This window comes from Taeniopygia guttata, chromosome 8, assembly GCF_048771995.1.
Source record: "Taeniopygia guttata chromosome 8, bTaeGut7.mat, whole genome shotgun sequence".
In the NCBI taxonomy this organism is placed as follows: domain Eukaryota; kingdom Metazoa; phylum Chordata; class Aves; order Passeriformes; family Estrildidae; genus Taeniopygia; species Taeniopygia guttata.
The window spans coordinates 28,415,536-28,432,331 of NC_133033.1; the positions used below are offsets into that span (position 1 = coordinate 28,415,536).

Below are 16,796 nucleotides of genomic sequence, written 5' to 3' on the forward strand. Positions count from 1 at the left end.
TTCTAGCAAGCTGAACTTGCTGCTGTGTCTTCCAGGCATCCAGCATTTTTGTCTTAATTGCAGTTATGATGGCAGAGGGAAAAGGAAGTGAGACAGGTCAGCAGGGACAGGAATAACAGCGTGGAGAAGCAAAACAGCCCTATCCCTACATTCAAGGAACAAGGACAGTCTCAGCCCCACATTTTGGTGGGTCCCTGTCTCAGTACCCTCTGACAGGTGATGCCAGAGTCTGAAGGCAAGTAAGACCCAAACTCAAAAGCATCTCACATCTAGTCAGGGGACTCTCCATAAGGACCTGTTGTGCAAAAGGTATTAAACACTAAAGGCTGCCTCGGACCCCACTGGCCATTTAATTACAGCTGGGGATCCATGTGGGCTCTTTGAATTCAGCCAGCACTATAGAAGCAATCAAATGATGCCCTGACCATTAAGCAGAGAAGCACAAGGATGCCAATGTTTTTCCAAGGAGCTCAAGTCCAAACATGTGAACAGATAAATCACAGCATGGTAGAAGAAATGGGTTACTGTGCAGGCCTTCTCCACTGCATCTGAACACTTGGTAACAGTCTCGCACTGGTGTGGTTTAGATACAGAAACAGGCTTTTAGTTTCAGGCAGGAGCTGGGAGTGCACATGCTCCACTGAGCCCTCTCAGGGAGAAGCCATGCCCTGAACAGTACCTGGCCCTGTACGGCATCATCACTGGCCTCCTGCTCAGAAGAGAAGCTCTCGTACTCTTCCTCGGAATAGTTGTCTGAAAGGGAAGGAAAGAGGGGAAAGATCCTGTGAAACTCCTTTAAGGTGAGGGCACAGTCTCATCTCAGGAGCAGAAAAGGCCAGATAAAGCCACAAATCAAGAAAGGAGGCACACAAGGAGAAGATAAACTAGCAGGCACCTATCCGTGCCAGAACCAGTGGGACGGGAATCATCTGGAGGAAAGGAATGAGGAGAAACACACCCAGTAAGAAGGAAGCACTAGGACACAGATAAGGCACCTCCTCCTTTTAGTAGGAGGAGGAAACTTCCTCTTGGAAAGTGCTAACCACCTGGCAGACAGCAGCAAGTAAAGAGGTTCTCCACATGGGAAATTACTTTTCCCCCTAACATGTGCATAACTGACTTAAAGAGGCAAGTGAAACATGACAAAATCTTTATGGGAATGACCTTTCAGGTGAGCTGCCCGGCCCCAGGCAACCACACACAAACAACCACGTGCACTACCTGCAGCAGGTCACTCTTGCAGCAGTGAGCAAAGGGCTGGAACCACATAAAAACATCACCACAAATTTGAACCCAGTGCTCCTTATACAGAGCACAATATCATGGATTCACACTCGTTAAGACAGGCCATCATCCCCAGAAAAACATGCTGCAAGTTTGCAGGTCTCATCTAAAGTTCATGAAATTTATTGCAGAATACTCAAAAAGAAGATGGAAGAGTAGCTTAAATGTGAATCTCCTGAATACAACACTGATAGCCAGGTGAGAAGCTACAGGCTCTCAAAACATTCACCAGTAATGCTGGGAGAGCACTGGTGAGGACACAGCCAACCCTTGCTGGATGGCTCAGGTGTGCAGGAGAAGCTCTGACAATTCAGTCCCGTACTCCTGTCACACTCCCTGCTTGCACAGCAACACTTCTGCAGAGTGGGTTTTCTTTGCACTGATCACTTATAGACACAGCACTTGTGCAAACCAGTCCTCATTTGTCCCAGGAAGCATCCAAGCCCAGGTGGGGTAATTTAACTCCAGCTAGCTGAAGAAGACACTGGCCCTCAGAGAATGTGGTTGGACTCTTACCTGTAGACTTGATTTTCTGGCTGGCCTGCATAGTGCTGTCTTCATGGTCGATTGGCTGACTTGACAAGGAGAAGATCCAGATTTCTGCCACCTTCACTGGAGCCTCTTTGATGTTGCTGAAAAGGCTCAGAACCTGGCCCCCTTCTGTAGGGTGCTGCATAACCTGGGACAGAAATGCAGAGCAAATCTGCATTTAAGTGTATTTAAACTTGCATCATTTGCATACTACAAGAGTTATTTATTTTAATGGAGTTATTCTACATTTCCAGGACCTTGTAACCACAGGAGCCACTTGCAGGCAATCCACAAGGCTAGTTGAGATTTTATCTGACTGCTAATGAAAGTGATGGAAGGAAACAAAAAACATTCTGAGCTTAACAGTTGATTAGCTCATCCTTGAAGCAGAGTACTTGACTACCTCATTACTATGTATTTGCTTCCCCCCCCACAGTACTGATTTGAATTATCAAGTTACCTACCTTCTGAACACCTAATTAAGGAACTTGATTTTGTCTTAAAACCCAGCAAAAGAGCGCGTAAAAGCAAAAATTCTTAGTGAGATACAGATGTAAAGTGCCTCCTAAAGCAAAATATCCTTACTGATACATGAATCTCAGAGGAACTGGCCACCACCTCTGGACAATGAAGCAGCATGTCATGAAAAATAAGTCAGTGGTGGAGGCAGAGGGACATCATGTTGCAGGGTTCTCCTTCCTTTGCCACTCACAGCTCAGAGGTTTCTCCCCAGAATCTTGTGATCTTCTCTTGCCCCACCGGAATGAGTGAGCACATCCCTTCACCTGCACAGCAGCTTTCCAACACACACCAGGCTGCTCTGTCAGCTCCTCCCAGGGACTAAACAGACCTGAGCTGATGAGGAACATATGTTCCCCTGCCCTGAAACTGCTCACTCTCAACTCCAATTCACTGCTTTGCTTCAACAGCTTAAGAGAACTTTTTTTTTTTTTTTTTTTTTTAAAGAAATGAGTCAGTGGAGTTTAGGGGTCATCATCCTATAAACTCCAAAAGAGTGGGGGAGAGGGCTTGTAAAATCCATTTTCATGAAGACTTCAATTTCATAAATATTCCAGATGAGCTGGAGAGCAACTATTTCCTAACATGGTGAACCTTTGAACATTTTTGACCTTCTAACCCCAGTCAGCTGACATTACAAACAGACATAAGAAAAACCACATGTAGCAGCAGCAAATGCCCAACACTTAGAAGTTCACCAATGACTCTAATTAATGGGCCCACATGTTTTCTGCCTTACAGCAGTATTTACATTCTGGTTGTCCATCAAATCAAACAGTACAGGAAAAATGTTAGCTGCAACACCATGCACTTGGCCAATTCAAACAAGGAGCTCACCATTCACCGCAAGGCTGAGGGAAGCTGCACTCGCATAAGAGAAGCAGTCTTTAGAGTGAATTATTTAATATAATAACAACTCACCACAGCATAACACTGGCTTGTTTTGGATAAAAGTCATTTGTTGACAGAATGCAGTCTGATGAAAAATATTGGTGTGAAACTGAACTTGCTACTGCTAAGCCCATTTCTAAACACTCAGACACTGAAACAGCAGAGATTAAGCAGGGCATGAAGTAACAAAGCATGGAGCTATGCCATTCAGAAAGCCTTTGTGAATAATTTATCCATACTTGACTCCAGCATTAATTTTATCATTTACTTCTCATGAATAGAGCTCCACCTAAATTACCAACAGCCATGAAATAACAATGGCCAAGAGTTTTTCACGCAAAATGAGAGAAATTACTTAATCCTGAACTCTCATACCATGGCACTGAGAAGCACAGCAAATCTTGGTTTACCTTTACCACTTCTCAGGCTTGGAAGGTTTGCCCAAGTGACTCTGTCTCATTCTGCACTTTTTTTATCTGGACCCCCTAACCCTAATAAAGCCACAAAACAATAACAAAACCTCAAAAGGTCACAAGCTATCCTTGTGAAAGCTTTAGCTATTAAGATATGAGGCAGAAAACACTTGGTATTATTACTCAATAATAAAGTCTGGTTAAAGCATTGCCCTGTGAATATTGATTGCAGCTATTAAGACAGCTATTTGAAATCCTGTCAAGTACTTCTCGATGAGGAAAGTGACAACAGTGGGTTTGGAGAGAAGGGAAGATGCCTACGTGTGTAAACAGACTATGTGAAGAGCACCTCACCTCAGCCATGTTGATGCATCCCACAGCCAGGGTCTTGTAGCCTAAAATGGTTCGGTTCTTGTACCGCTTCCGCCGCTGCAGCATGATCTGGAGCTTGTTGCCTTCCCTCTTCAAGAAGTGAGGGTACTGAGGTGGGAAACACAGTGAAAAAGTTCATTTTCCTTCTTGACAGTATCTCCCAAGCTTCATGGATAACCTCCATTCCTAAGGAACAGCTCCAGGGCTTTCCTAAGTGCCTGCAGCTCACTCACACTCAGCGTGCCATTCTTCACTATCCGGGGGAAGACTCTGCCCAAACAGCTCAGACGGGCACCCCAAAACCACAATCCAGGCACACAGAGCAGCTGCTCAGTTTGGGAAGGGCTGGGCCCAGGGAGATGAGCAGCCTCCAGGAGACACTTTCCCCAACAGCTAGAGGATGCCCAGAACTGGAGCCCTCGGTGCTGCCTTGCACAAGTAGTGGGCAGTGGTAGGGACAGCCACAGACCCCCACACTCTTGGCAGGACACACTGTCTTCCCTACAGCACAAGGACACTTCTCAATTGGTTGTATTTTAAGTAATTAATTCAAGAAAAAAAAACCTGTCCTACTGCCAGGTTATGTTGCAAAGACATAAATCCTCCCAAGGCATGTTCCATACAAGAAAATACATTTGTTTATACACCTCCTCCAGAAAGTCCCCAGGAAGAGACAGCTGTGAATTCAAGCAGAGACTATTAGGGAATGAGTAAGACTAACCATAACCATGAAGAAGCTGTCCAAAGGAAGAAAAGTCTTCAAGGAAAGATAAAGCAGCAACCTGACCAGTTCTCATCCCAAGAAAAGAGCAGACTGGGACATGTGCTCCAAATATACAACATAAATAGTACTAAATAACCAGCAGACAGGAGAACCTAATTGCTGGGATCTCAAAGAGGACATTCCCAAGCAAAGGATGCTTCTCTTGCAGGGGAAATCTACTTTCTTTTTTTTCCTTGGGACATTTTGAAAATTGATTTCCTGCCCATCAAAACACTTGATAAAATCAAATAGCAAACACCACCAGAAAGCCCTGAGATATTAATTTGCAGTTCAGAGCAAGCCTGACTGCTCTTCAGGGAGCTGGGAGCAGTGGCCACCCAAACAAGAATACTAATTAGCTGATTGCCCTGCAAGGGCAAGATCTACTGCTCATTGCCCGAGGTACAGGCATTGCAGGAGAGAGGAACAAAGGTCCATGTAACTAAAAGACAATCCCAAAACACACAGAGCCTTTGAATACAGATGTGCAACATCCCTAAAGAAGAATGGAAGAAAGTTATTGGAGAGAAGGGGCAGGAGGGGCTCAAAAAGCCAGAGGCACCTTTCACACCCAAATTTACCATTTCCTTGCTTCTGGGGCCCTTCTACATGCAGAAGGGTAGCAGGGAAGAGGGACTCCTTGCTCTCAGTTCACAGCATTTGAGCCACACCAAGGCTGTTTAAGTGCAAACCTAGAACTGAAGTCCCAAGCCACCCTTGGTCCCAGGCCAGCTCAGTTTGAATGTGTCCAGTTTTCTGGGATTAAACCAAGCACCTCAAGTCCACAGATGTACAAGTTTCTGTTTTTCTCAGGTGTACTGCCTGGCCACCTCTGATGAGCATTCACAGAGGTGGCAAAAGAAGGAACAGAGACTCAGGCCACTCAGCTCCTCAGTTAAAAGCAAGGCCTTCCAGAAGAAAAGACAAGCTATTTACATAGCACAGTCTAGCTTTTTTAACACCAGCCATGACTTATCAACTTTCCAGAATTGCTTCAACACAACCTTTACAGTGACTGTCAATCCATGTCAGAGAGGAGAGGGAAACAGTTTGGCTCAAAACGTTTGCAAGCTTTTAGAGGGAGCACCAAACACCTCAAGGCACCTTTGAGGGGTGAGAAAATGCACACACCAGAACAGTGAGAGTCAGGGCAAGAATTTTTCTGAAGCTCCAATGATGTAATCTCTCCCATCTAGAAAGGTTTATTAGATTAAAGACAGGAATTAAGTGCAGAACTCTTAATTAATGCCAGAGAGCTGTGATGTTGAGCTTGGAATATGTGGGGAATTTCCCAGGCTCTGTGAAACCCACAGAAGTGTGGGTCAGGAGAAGCAGATATTCCAGCAGGAAGGGTGATGGCAGCTCACCTGCCTGAAGGGCTGCTGCTGGTTTAGCTTTAGCCCTAGCTAGGAGGGGAAGCAGGACTGGACACAGCCCTAACTCCTGTCTCAGCTGTGTAATAGAGCAGCAGGAAACTCCTCCCTTCAGTTTGAGCACAGGCCTGCCAGACACCAGGGGCTGCTCACTGTTGTACCAGGCAGCAGAACACCCCTAGCTCAGCTCTGGCAAGGGAACACTCCATGCAAAGGACAGGAATGTCACCTAGGAAAAGGAACTGAGCAGGCAGGTAGCACAAAGCCAGGCATACAGTGTCAAGAGCTGACCATGCAATATGGAGATACTGACTGCTGCAAGACAACAAAATCCTGCTCTGTGACACCCACATGCTTTTACTTCGTGGCCCATCACCCCTCTCAAATATATCCCAGGCACTAAATTCAGATTGTAGCTGAATTAAGCTGTGGTTGCTAGCTAGAAGTAGCTTTCAGCTATTGTCCAATTAAGCAGCAGTAAAAGTTGCCACAAAAATCCAGCTGTGCCATTTCAAGAATGCTTCCCAGGCATTACTGCTTCCAAGACCACCAACCCTTCCTTCAGTCAGAGACCAGCAGCACATCTCTGCTTTAAGCTCACTCACCTCTGCTGAGGGCTCAGTGTCACAAACCTCTCCCCTGCTCTGGCTCAATTCCCAGCCCCATCAGGGGAAACAGGGTTAAAGGCAGTGCTCTGCATCCTGCTACAGCATCGCTCTGTGCCCCAGGAAAAAACCCAAAAACACCATAATCCAAATTAATTCCAAAAAGATCAGCAGACTTGTTCCTTGCTGACACAGGACTGGCAGAGGGAGACCTGGCTTGTTTTATAGCTTTGCTCCCAACCATGGGAAAACTGCAGCCATGGGATTTAGGTGTAGATATTCCTGACATGCAGTTTGGTTATTCCTGTTCACAAAGGAGGGGATGCAATGCTGCAGTTAACCCAGCCATCTGCTTGGGCAGCTGCAGGGTTATCATCTGTCTGTAATGAAAGTTTACCTGCTTCAGCTCTGCACAGGTCTGAGTAACAACCAGCCTCACATATCACCTGAGCCTTTCTCCTCACCAGATCAAAGTCCTGAAGTCGAGATCTAACCCACAGTCACAAAGCAAAGATAATCCAGGTATGAATGCTCTTGAGGTCTGTCTGGCTCTGCTCTATGTGTGCAGGATCCTCTCTCTCACCTTCAGCAAGCCAGCCCTTATTTACCTTATTTCCCTACCCAGGAAGTAGCACCAGGGCAGCAGGCTTTGAAGAAAAGAGGAACCAAAAATGCAGTTGTTCCAACTCACAGCTATTCCTTTGACTCCAGAGCTAGGAGTAACTATAAACACACTGCTCCTGCTTCCCCAAATGGTGCCTCCCTCAGCAACTCCAAATCAGGGGCTCACCTGACTCATTCCTACTACAGCCTTCTGTCAGCCTGACACTCCATACCACCCTCGCGGCTGCCATCCTCCACTGCCTGCTCATTAAGAAGGAAACAAAAGGCAAAAAAGAGCCAACTTGCTCTGCTTCAGCTCTTGCCACAGCTGTGCCTTGAAGCCTGCAAAGCCTTCATGTTCCAGGATGCACTGTGGAAGAACACTGAACCAGCACCCTGCTCCAGCCCCCGACGCTGAGAGGCGATTCAGACAAGCTGTGCTGCTGCTCACGAGGCTCTGTGCCTCGGAGCCAGCACTCAGCCCTGCTCCCTGAAAGCAAACCCGAGGGAGCAGCTGTGCAGAGGCAGCCCAGGAGCAGCCGGTCCCAGCCTACCTGCAGCGAGAAGGTCAGCGCCAGCTCCGTCTCCACGTGTCCACTCGGGGGCAACACGATCTCGTGGGACCGCAGGATGCGCTTGGAGCCCTGCACGGAAACAAAGTCCAGCACCGGGTGAGCTCCCCCGAAGCCACCTCTCACATCCCATCCCAGCCCTGTTTACTGCACACCAGGAAACGTTGTCAGGGACTACCACAGAGAAGTGAACGGATGGCTCTGACCTTGTACTTCTGTGAAATATTAATGAGATGAAAGGGAGATATTTGACTAATAAAGATTTGGGCATATTTATTGTCCCTAACTGCAACAATACAGCTTTTGTTCTGCCAAACCCCAGCATTGAAAAGCTGTGAGTCAACCCCCATCCCCGGAGTTGTAGTCTCCTATTTTCACTTCAGCCAATAGGTACAAGGCTCTTCGTCTCTTGGGTCTGGAGGCTGCAGCATCATGCTTAAATCTCCGGCGTTAGCCATGACAGGCTGGGCTTCTCTTTTTGTGCACACACCCCTCCCTGGGGAAAATGGGGACTTTAACATGTTTTAACAATTGCCAGTAGCTAGGGATATTAAAGAAAAAATTCACTAAGCATCTCAGTGGAGTCTGGAGATTTAATGTATCACAGGACAACTCCAAATGAACCCTGTGTGTGGGCTGCCTTATGCTAACAGAGTTACCAGGCTATTTACTGTGTGAGCATTTCATTTCAGGGACTGTTTGAAGGAAAACCAGCAGGAAAACATGACAGACTGCTGCCTAGCAAACCCGTCTGCATTGTTCAAACACAGTGGCAAGTTTCAGAGGTCTCTGGCTCAATGTTCTGCTGAGGCTGCAGATCTGGCTTTGTCCAGACGGGCTGATCTCCCAGAAGCACAGAACTGCAGCTCTCAAAAAAGCAGCATCTGGGAAATCAGAGACAGACTAGGGGGGGTTGAGGGTAAACACCTCCAAGCTACATCCAAGGGGAAATGTGGCCTGCTCCATCAGCCTCAAAGAGCATCAGGAGATGAGACAGCAGCAGAGCCCCGTCTACATCCCCTCCCCAGCAAAGGCACGGCTCAGACAGCCCCGGCAAAGGCCGTGAGATCTGCAGCGGTGCCTCAGCCCTGCACAGCTCCAGCTCCTCTCTGGGAAGGCCGAGGTGCCTGAGCTCCAGCAGATCTGGCAGCACACAACAGAGCAGAGTCAGGCACCCACGGGCTGCCCCCAGGACAAGCAGCACACGTGCGAGTGAAGCACAGCCAGCCTGGCCACCGGCAACAGCAGCAGCTGCTCCATTGATGCAAAGCTCCTAATAGCAGCAATCTTGCTTTACTGGTTACGCAACCAAAATCTAATGAAAGACCAAATATAGTTGCTTTTAAAAGACCGCAGCAGATAAACAGAGCAACAGCTCGGGAAATACAGCTGACAACTCTTTGAACATCTCTGCTCTGGAGGCTGCAAGGAAACATGGGAGACCCAGGTAACATGCTCTCATTAGGTCTGAATTCAGTCATCCTCTCTGGAAGGGCTCTGGCGGCTGACAACTCGTGTGCAATTCCCCACACAAAGGCAGCCATTTGACAGAGACTATGTATTTGATGACCCAGTACCACCAGCCTCAAACAACAGCCATGTCAGAAACCTGAGTGCTGGCAAATAAAGCATCCCTGGAAAAGCCTGCCAGCATCAGCATCATAACCTGCAAGCTCTGAAGGGATTTTTAATAGCAGGGCCTGATGTGGAGAGGACTGCTCAGGTTCCAGTGTCTGAACCCTGCAGCAATGCAGACCACAACCCTTTGGATCTGTGGCTCTGGGGCAAGCTTTCACCTACAGAAAGTGTAAGCAGCAGTAATCTGGACAGACAAAGAAGGTCTTGCTCTAATAAAAGCTTCTGAATTCTTCAACCCAAGTCTGGCACTCTCTGGGCATAAATCAGTCTCTGATCTCTGACAAGCCTCAGGTGCTTACAGTGATGCATTCATCATTTAGGAGTACAAACATATGGAAAGCTTTCAGCCTTGATAAGCAGTATCTGACAGCCTGGAAACCCACAGCAGTGCTTCTTCTGAGGTTCCACAAATCCAGGTGTGTGAAGCAATTCACTGCTTTTCTGCTCTCTGCTGTGGGTGCATGAACCCCTTCCAACTTGGAGGGGCACATTTTTATCCCAGTTGGACTACTCAGAGATGAGAGATACCAATAAAATCCTCAGCTATGTGTTTTTCCTTCCTGACTGCACCTTCCAAACTAGACTTTGTGTGCTTTGACACAACCAGCTCTCTACAGGGGTTTGCCTATCTCTTCAATTGAAAAGCAGCAGCTTTTCAGTCCAGTTAATGTTCTACTTATAGGTCTGCTAGGCTTCTCCTCGTTAAGAACTTTAGGGTTTGCAGTGATGGGAGCGGGTGAGCCCAGCCATGCTGTGATGCACGGTGGAACTGAGGCCCTTTCCTCCCCAGCCTGCCTCCAGGCAGAGTGACCTACATGGAGGCACCTAATTAAATGGCACAAACATCTGCTGTAAAGTGGCTTATTTACCTAGCATGACAACTGTATTTTAGGAAAAGCAATTAGTCTGTACAGGTACCCTACAAACCCACTGACAAGCCTGGCTACAGAATCGATAGCAGAGCTGCCCAGCAGCAGAGGAAGGCCCAGACTCCCCCAAACCAAGACCCAGTTACCAAAATGTTCAGCCCCAGACTGGTAAATAGAGAACCAGGCTTGGGATTTAGTGCCAGCTCAGGAAGAAAAGGGGACATGTGATCTGTGAAGAGCATTTTTACATGCTGATAAGCTCATGCTGAGACATCAGTGAACAATATTCTTCGCCTACAACAGTGAGATGAGGTAGGAATGTGGGAGAATGGCTAGAAAAGAGTCTGGGTCAGAAAAGGTCAAAAATACCCTTCTCCACACAGATCCAGAACACCCTGATGGACTTGGGAAGAAGTCTGTGGATGTAACATGGAAGCTGCAACAGTTGAAGAAGTCTGTGGAGCCTTACATGGAGGTAAGGTTCGGTTTGGGCATCTGCCAGTATTTTTAGTCAAACAACACAATTCTTGGAACTGGGCAGTAATTACCTGCATTTTGACAGCAATGACCCCAGAAATAAGCTCCTTATCCAATTCCTTTAAGACTACCAGTTTCTTTAATGTCAAGCTGCACAACCTGCAAACAGGAACAGAAGAGAAACAGTTACAATCATGTCTGAAAAAGAAAAAGCTCTGATCAGCTTTTACACACAGCAATATCCCAGTTTGAGGGAGAACAGGCTCAAGACACAAGCCCCACGAGCCCCTGTATCAGACAAAGACAGCAGAAATATATGAGGCTTCCTTGGCTGCTCAAAACTGAATTTCTCCAACCTTTCATAAATACAAGGAGGTGGACAGGAGGTGCATCTGTCTCTGATACAGACCCACGGCCACACGAGAGCCCCAGACAGCACTGGTCTTCACTGACCACAGCCGGGGAACCCTTGCTTTGAGTCAGACCAAAAGCTTCAGGGTCAGAGGAATTAAATTACAGCAATATGAAAGCATAGGGTCAATCTAATTTTAAACTTGTCTACAATTTTTTCCTAGATTGTTGGCTTTTTCAGTTTCAGACTCCTGGCTCCCAAAGATCTTGCTCCCACCTCTCCTTGTCAACCCACACATTCTTTTCTTCACCCCCAAACAAAAGTGCTAGCAAGTGGCTCAAGGCACAGGCGGGGAGAAAAAAAGGAAAGAGAAAGGAGAGGACCCAAGTGGTGCCCTCTGGCCCTGGTGTTCACGTGCCACACATATGCAAGTAAATCACATTCTTCACCCAGGCAATGCTACATTGTTCTGGTTAAAGCTGTTTGCACTTCTGCCTCCCAGCACAGGGAGCTTGGGAGCAAATGGAATTCGGCCTCTGCAGCCCAGTTCAGGCTCTAAGTAATGGGACATAGCATTGGTGCTGTCACAGTTTCACAGAAGTTACCACCAGCTGGGGGACTTCAGAAGGCATACCCACAAACAAACTTCAGGCAAAGATAAACCTGAAGCCAAGACAGCTCAGTTTGACATAGCAGAGGCCAGAGAAAGTTGCTGGGCAGTCTGTAGTGACTAGACATCATCTGTCATGCTGGCCAGGAGCCAGCACGGCCTTTGTGACAGGTCCTTACTCCATGGCATGGGCATCTCTGGCCTCTGGCATGGAATGTTAGCAGGCATCAGAATTGCTCTTCTCAAACCCACTGTCGAGATCTTTCTCCCAGATCAAGTGTAACATCAGGGCCGCTCACGGAGGTATGAAGTCCAGCAGTAGATGGGAATGAAAGAGGAGCTGATGCTGGATTTTGGCACAAGTGCCACTGACTGAAGCCTGCACTTGAACCACAGTACTTCACACTGGTGCCAGGTGCCTGGCAATGCAGCACTGCAAGGCTGACTTGCACCTCCAACACCTTTTCCACTCATTTGCTGCAATGCCTGAGGGTACACAGGATGAACTTGGGTCCAAAACAGCAGGAGAGATGCAGCTAAAAGCTACAGGGAGTGGGGGCGGCTGTTGAAGCAAGTACTGCTGGTCTCATCCTGAAGCACCTGTGGCTCTGCCTGAACTCTGGTCTCTCACACAGGGTCAGCAGCAGGGAAGAGCCAGTCTTATGGTCTGCACTCCAGCATCTCCCCAAACATGTCCCCTCCAGCCCCTTCTCCACCCCAGCCCATGCCATCTGTTCTCCCTCCTCATTTGCAAAGCTCTTGTTCCTGCTAAAACCCCCCAAAAACAAGAGAAAGAACTACAAGCTCTCTCCTTTGCAGAGCTCTGCATTGCAAGACAGCACAACCAGAGACGCTGCAGAAATTACAAAGAGGTAGAAAAATCAGGACAGCCTGGGCCTCTGTCCGCTCCTGTCCCCCTGCCAGCACCTGTGTGCACTGGGACTCAGGTGAAGCTGCATCTCTCAGCCTGGAGCATGGGAGAGAGTGTTGGCTTTTCCTCTCATCCCAAATGAAACAGCAGGCACACGTGGCTGCTGCGGGGAAGCAGCAGCAGCAGGGCCAGGATCTGGAGGAATGAGGTTGTGAAGCCATTTGTTTTCTTTGTAACGCTGGAGCTGGAGGACAATTGTGCTCAGCTTGCCAAAACCCACAGAGCTCTGGCCAGTCAGGTGCTGAGAGCAGAGGTAGGACAACACACTGGCATTGTCTCAGCTGACAGGCAAGGAACAAAGGCCTTTTCTCTCCAGCCCCGAGCTCGAGGATGGAAAAGGTACGGGAAGAAACAATGGTCTTCTCAGCACACAGAGCAGAGCACAAGGAGGGCGTTCTGTTCTCCACTGGGTATTCCTTCAATTCATCATTTATGAGCATTGATCAAACCCTGTGGAGCACTTGCTGCTTGGGAAAAAAAAATTAAAAAATTAAAAGCCTCCCTTACAGTGATCAGAAAAACAAAAGCAGTTTAAAAAGACATGGGACACATCTGCTTTCTTCATCCCTCATTGCTGGGCTGCTGGTACTAAAAGGCACTTCACACAAAAAACAATGGAATGTTTATCCTCTCCATCCGCGGGGGGGGGGGGGGGGGCAGGGTGTGTGGGGGATGCATAAAAATCAGTTCAAATCCCATCAAATCACTCTTACCCTCAACACACTATTTCAGTCTAAGTTGGCAGCTTACACATCAAAGCAATCTTCAGAACATGTGGCAGAAAGGGGCCATACCTTACTCAAACAAGGAAAAGGCACATGCCGAGTGTGCCCCTGCCAGCAGCATAAGGATTCTGAACTACTCACAGGTACAGCAAGGATCTGTGTGCCATAACTGCCTCTGATAACAGTGCACTTATCTTTCGCCAAGGTTTATTGTACTCCCACATCAAGTCTCAGGGGTCAAAACAGGCATCAGCCTCACCACAAGCCACTTCTATCAACAAGCCTGTTAGGTTGAACACTGGTAAGTAAAACAGAACAGACACAGGTGGAGCTGGAAAGACATGGAGAAAGATCAAGGCTACATTTGGAAGCGTCTGATACGTATAGATATTATCTCTGTGAACACGGAGAAAATAACCTAGCACACACAAGAGGAACTGAGGGAGCCTCAGGTCTGGAGCTGACAGAACCTGAAGTATTTTGAAAGCCTGGGACAGCAATTCAGGAGGTGCAGAAAAATCCTGTCTTTGCATGTTTCAGCAGTGACCTACAGTTGCACAAGGAGAGTTCAGTTAGCAAAAGCACTGTTAGCTGAAGCAGACTTAAATAAGGACAATGGAAATTTGAGAGCCAATATTTCCACCCTTTATTGAAGGGTCCTAGTTGATCTCTCTTCCAGGAGCTCAGCTGGGTCCCAAACAGCAGCAGGAGCCTCTGTCTCCAGTCACTCACATGCCCACATGGCAAGCAGGCACAAGGTACTTGCCTGGTCCTGTTCTCAGGTCAACAAATCATGAGACAGCTTAATGCTACAATAAAACTCCATCTTTTTTACATCACTGCTGCAAGAATGGAGTTTTGAAGAGAAACTTCGACCTGACCCAATGAGATCAACTTGCAAGTTGCGCTGAGCAGCTTCATCACAAGCCCTGTGCTTAAGGAGGCAGCTTTCTGCAAGGAACATAACAGTTTGGTAACTGAGATGCAGCCAACTTGTCCAGAACAACCAAATAAAGTGTTGCATTCTTTACTCGCTGGATGTTTTGCTTTTGCATCCCTCTGAGTAGGAAGATCAGGAAAATAAGTGCCCTCCAAGAAAAAGTCTGCCTTGCTGAGTTAAATGTCTGTTTCTCCACAGGGAGCACAGTAATTGCACCGAGACCTCCTTCACGCAGAGACAGTCGAATCAACAGGAAGGAAAAATTAAAAATTAAAGACCTGCATTTTAATTAAACCCCACAGAAGAAGAGAATAATAACAGGATGCATCCACATTTACAGGGGACTCCAAGTACAAGATGGGAGGTGGGGCAGGAAGATTGTAGTACACAGATACCCTTTTGTCCAGGGTAAGAGCTCTGAAGAACTGTTCCTAGAGAAAGTGTTTCGTGCCAGGAGCAGTCTCCTCTGAGGTCTGAAAACCTCAATCAGCCGATGGCTATAAGGAAGGAATTGGTTTCCGTTTGGCCACTGGACAGATTCACCTCATCCAAGTTCTTTCAGCATTTCAGGACAGCAAGCAGCCTCCTAGCCCGGTGCTTTCAACGTTCACGTTGAGTGTTTTGCTTCAAGCCGACACTTTACACCCACATCAGTCCCAAAATAAACCACAAGCCTCTCAAAGGAGAACTGGAGGGAGACACCCACCTACACATGCTTGCCCAGACAAACAGAGCCATTCTGCACATAGCTACGGGGGTGTCTGTACGGGAGAGGCCCGAGCCAAGAGCCCTGCACAGCATTTTGGGGAGACAGCTGCTTCAGGAAGGTATGGATGTCTGCAGCACACCAAGAGCCAGCTGCACCAGCAGCTTCTCAGGAAGAAAAGAACAGCACATGGACAAACCTGTTACTGCACTTACATGCCAAAGGCAGGGCTCTGTATTGGCATAGGAGCTAACTAGGAGAGAAAGCAGGGCAGAAGTATTGTCCTTTGATGACACTGACACATCAGATTTGGGCTCTGGACAAGGTTACTAGTAGGAGCCTCAGGAAAATGCTTCCTCACTTTCCAAAGCTTACTGAGACAACTCCCTCAATGTGATTTAATCCTAGTCACATTGCCAGGGAAGCTCCCAGGCAAGGTGAAATCAAAAGAGGAGGCAGAGGTCAGGCATCCCAGTCCCTGTCATGACAGAAACATAACCTGAGTAACCTGCAAAGAAACCTAATAGTCCTTCATTCACATGTCCCACTAAGCTGACCTTTAATCAGCTGTTCTGCTATAGATCCATTTGAGTAAGGTTTAAGCAGCCAGGAAACAATTGCAGAGCTAGTATTTTCATTGTTCTTGTTCTCAAGGATCTTGAAATCCTCTTCCCAGCATTCATACAGAGAATTAAGCTCTTAAGATTCTGGAGACTAAGATCTATAGAAATGCTGGAGCAAGCAGGTCTTGTTCAGCCAGGTAGGAGGATGGCAGCTTATTTTACACAACAGGTTGTACCCAGGACCTCACAAGGACACACATGTACAGCCAGACACTATCCTTTTATAGCTGAAATACTATCCTACTTACTTCAAATAAATTACATATATGCCTACTCCAAACTGAGCAAGCAAAAGGGGGTGGATGTGTTAAAATTTTGCAGAGCTGCAGAATTTTTACAAGATCCTAGAACTCCACATGGGCACATTTGCTACTTGAAGTTAATATGACCAAGTAGTAAAGCACATCTGATCTTAGATACTCTAATCCAACGTAACAATTGGAAAATGCTGAGAGATGTCTTCCTTCAGTCAGTAAAGACACTGCTGGCTGGCTCTAGGGGACTCACCAAGGGCACAAAAGGATAAGGGTCCCTGCGAGCCAAATAACCCTGACTCAAAAAGCAGAGTTTACATATTCCATTGACACATCTCATTTCTTAGTGTTTCAGTAATCTGGGAAGGAAAGGGCACTGCTGAGACACAGCAGGGCTGGTGGAACACACAGGTGTTACAGTCAAACCTCACAGCTCCACACACTCTTCAGGGAGGCAAGCAGAATATCTTGTGGCAGTTGTGTCACACACAACTGTTCTGACTACCTGGCCAAGATGTGACATGTTCCAAGTCACACCTGCAGGAAATCAGCCTGTCTGACACCAATGCCCACCTCACATGCTCTGAACTGGGCTACTGAGCAGCAGCTTTCTCACCCTTTAGGAAATCATTGCAGCAAGAGCTACACATACAGGGGTAGCTCTTCACACATCTGTTGGCCTCAGTTGAATCTCAGTTCCTGCATACATTGTTATACATTGGTTTCTTACTCTTCAATTTGATGA

At 47.3% G+C, this 16,796-nt stretch overlaps 1 protein-coding gene across 12 annotated transcripts in view; it reads right to left on the reverse strand.

Annotated features, from left to right (window-relative positions):
• The window catches only part of PACS2 (phosphofurin acidic cluster sorting protein 2), a 76,612-nt gene that overhangs the window by 38,593 nt on the left and 21,223 nt on the right, over nt 1–16,796 (reverse strand). For all 12 annotated transcript variants that reach the window (XM_072932875.1, XM_072932873.1, XM_072932874.1 and 9 more), the window contains exons 2-6: nt 10,982–11,069; nt 7,909–7,998; nt 3,993–4,118; nt 1,801–1,963; nt 680–753 (exon numbers count right to left, since the gene is read on the reverse strand). In XM_072932875.1, the coding sequence (XP_072788976.1) occupies nt 680–753; nt 1,801–1,963; nt 3,993–4,118; nt 7,909–7,998; nt 10,982–11,069 (541 nt within the window). The remainder of the gene's footprint in view (nt 1–679; nt 754–1,800; nt 1,964–3,992; nt 4,119–7,908; nt 7,999–10,981; nt 11,070–16,796) is intronic.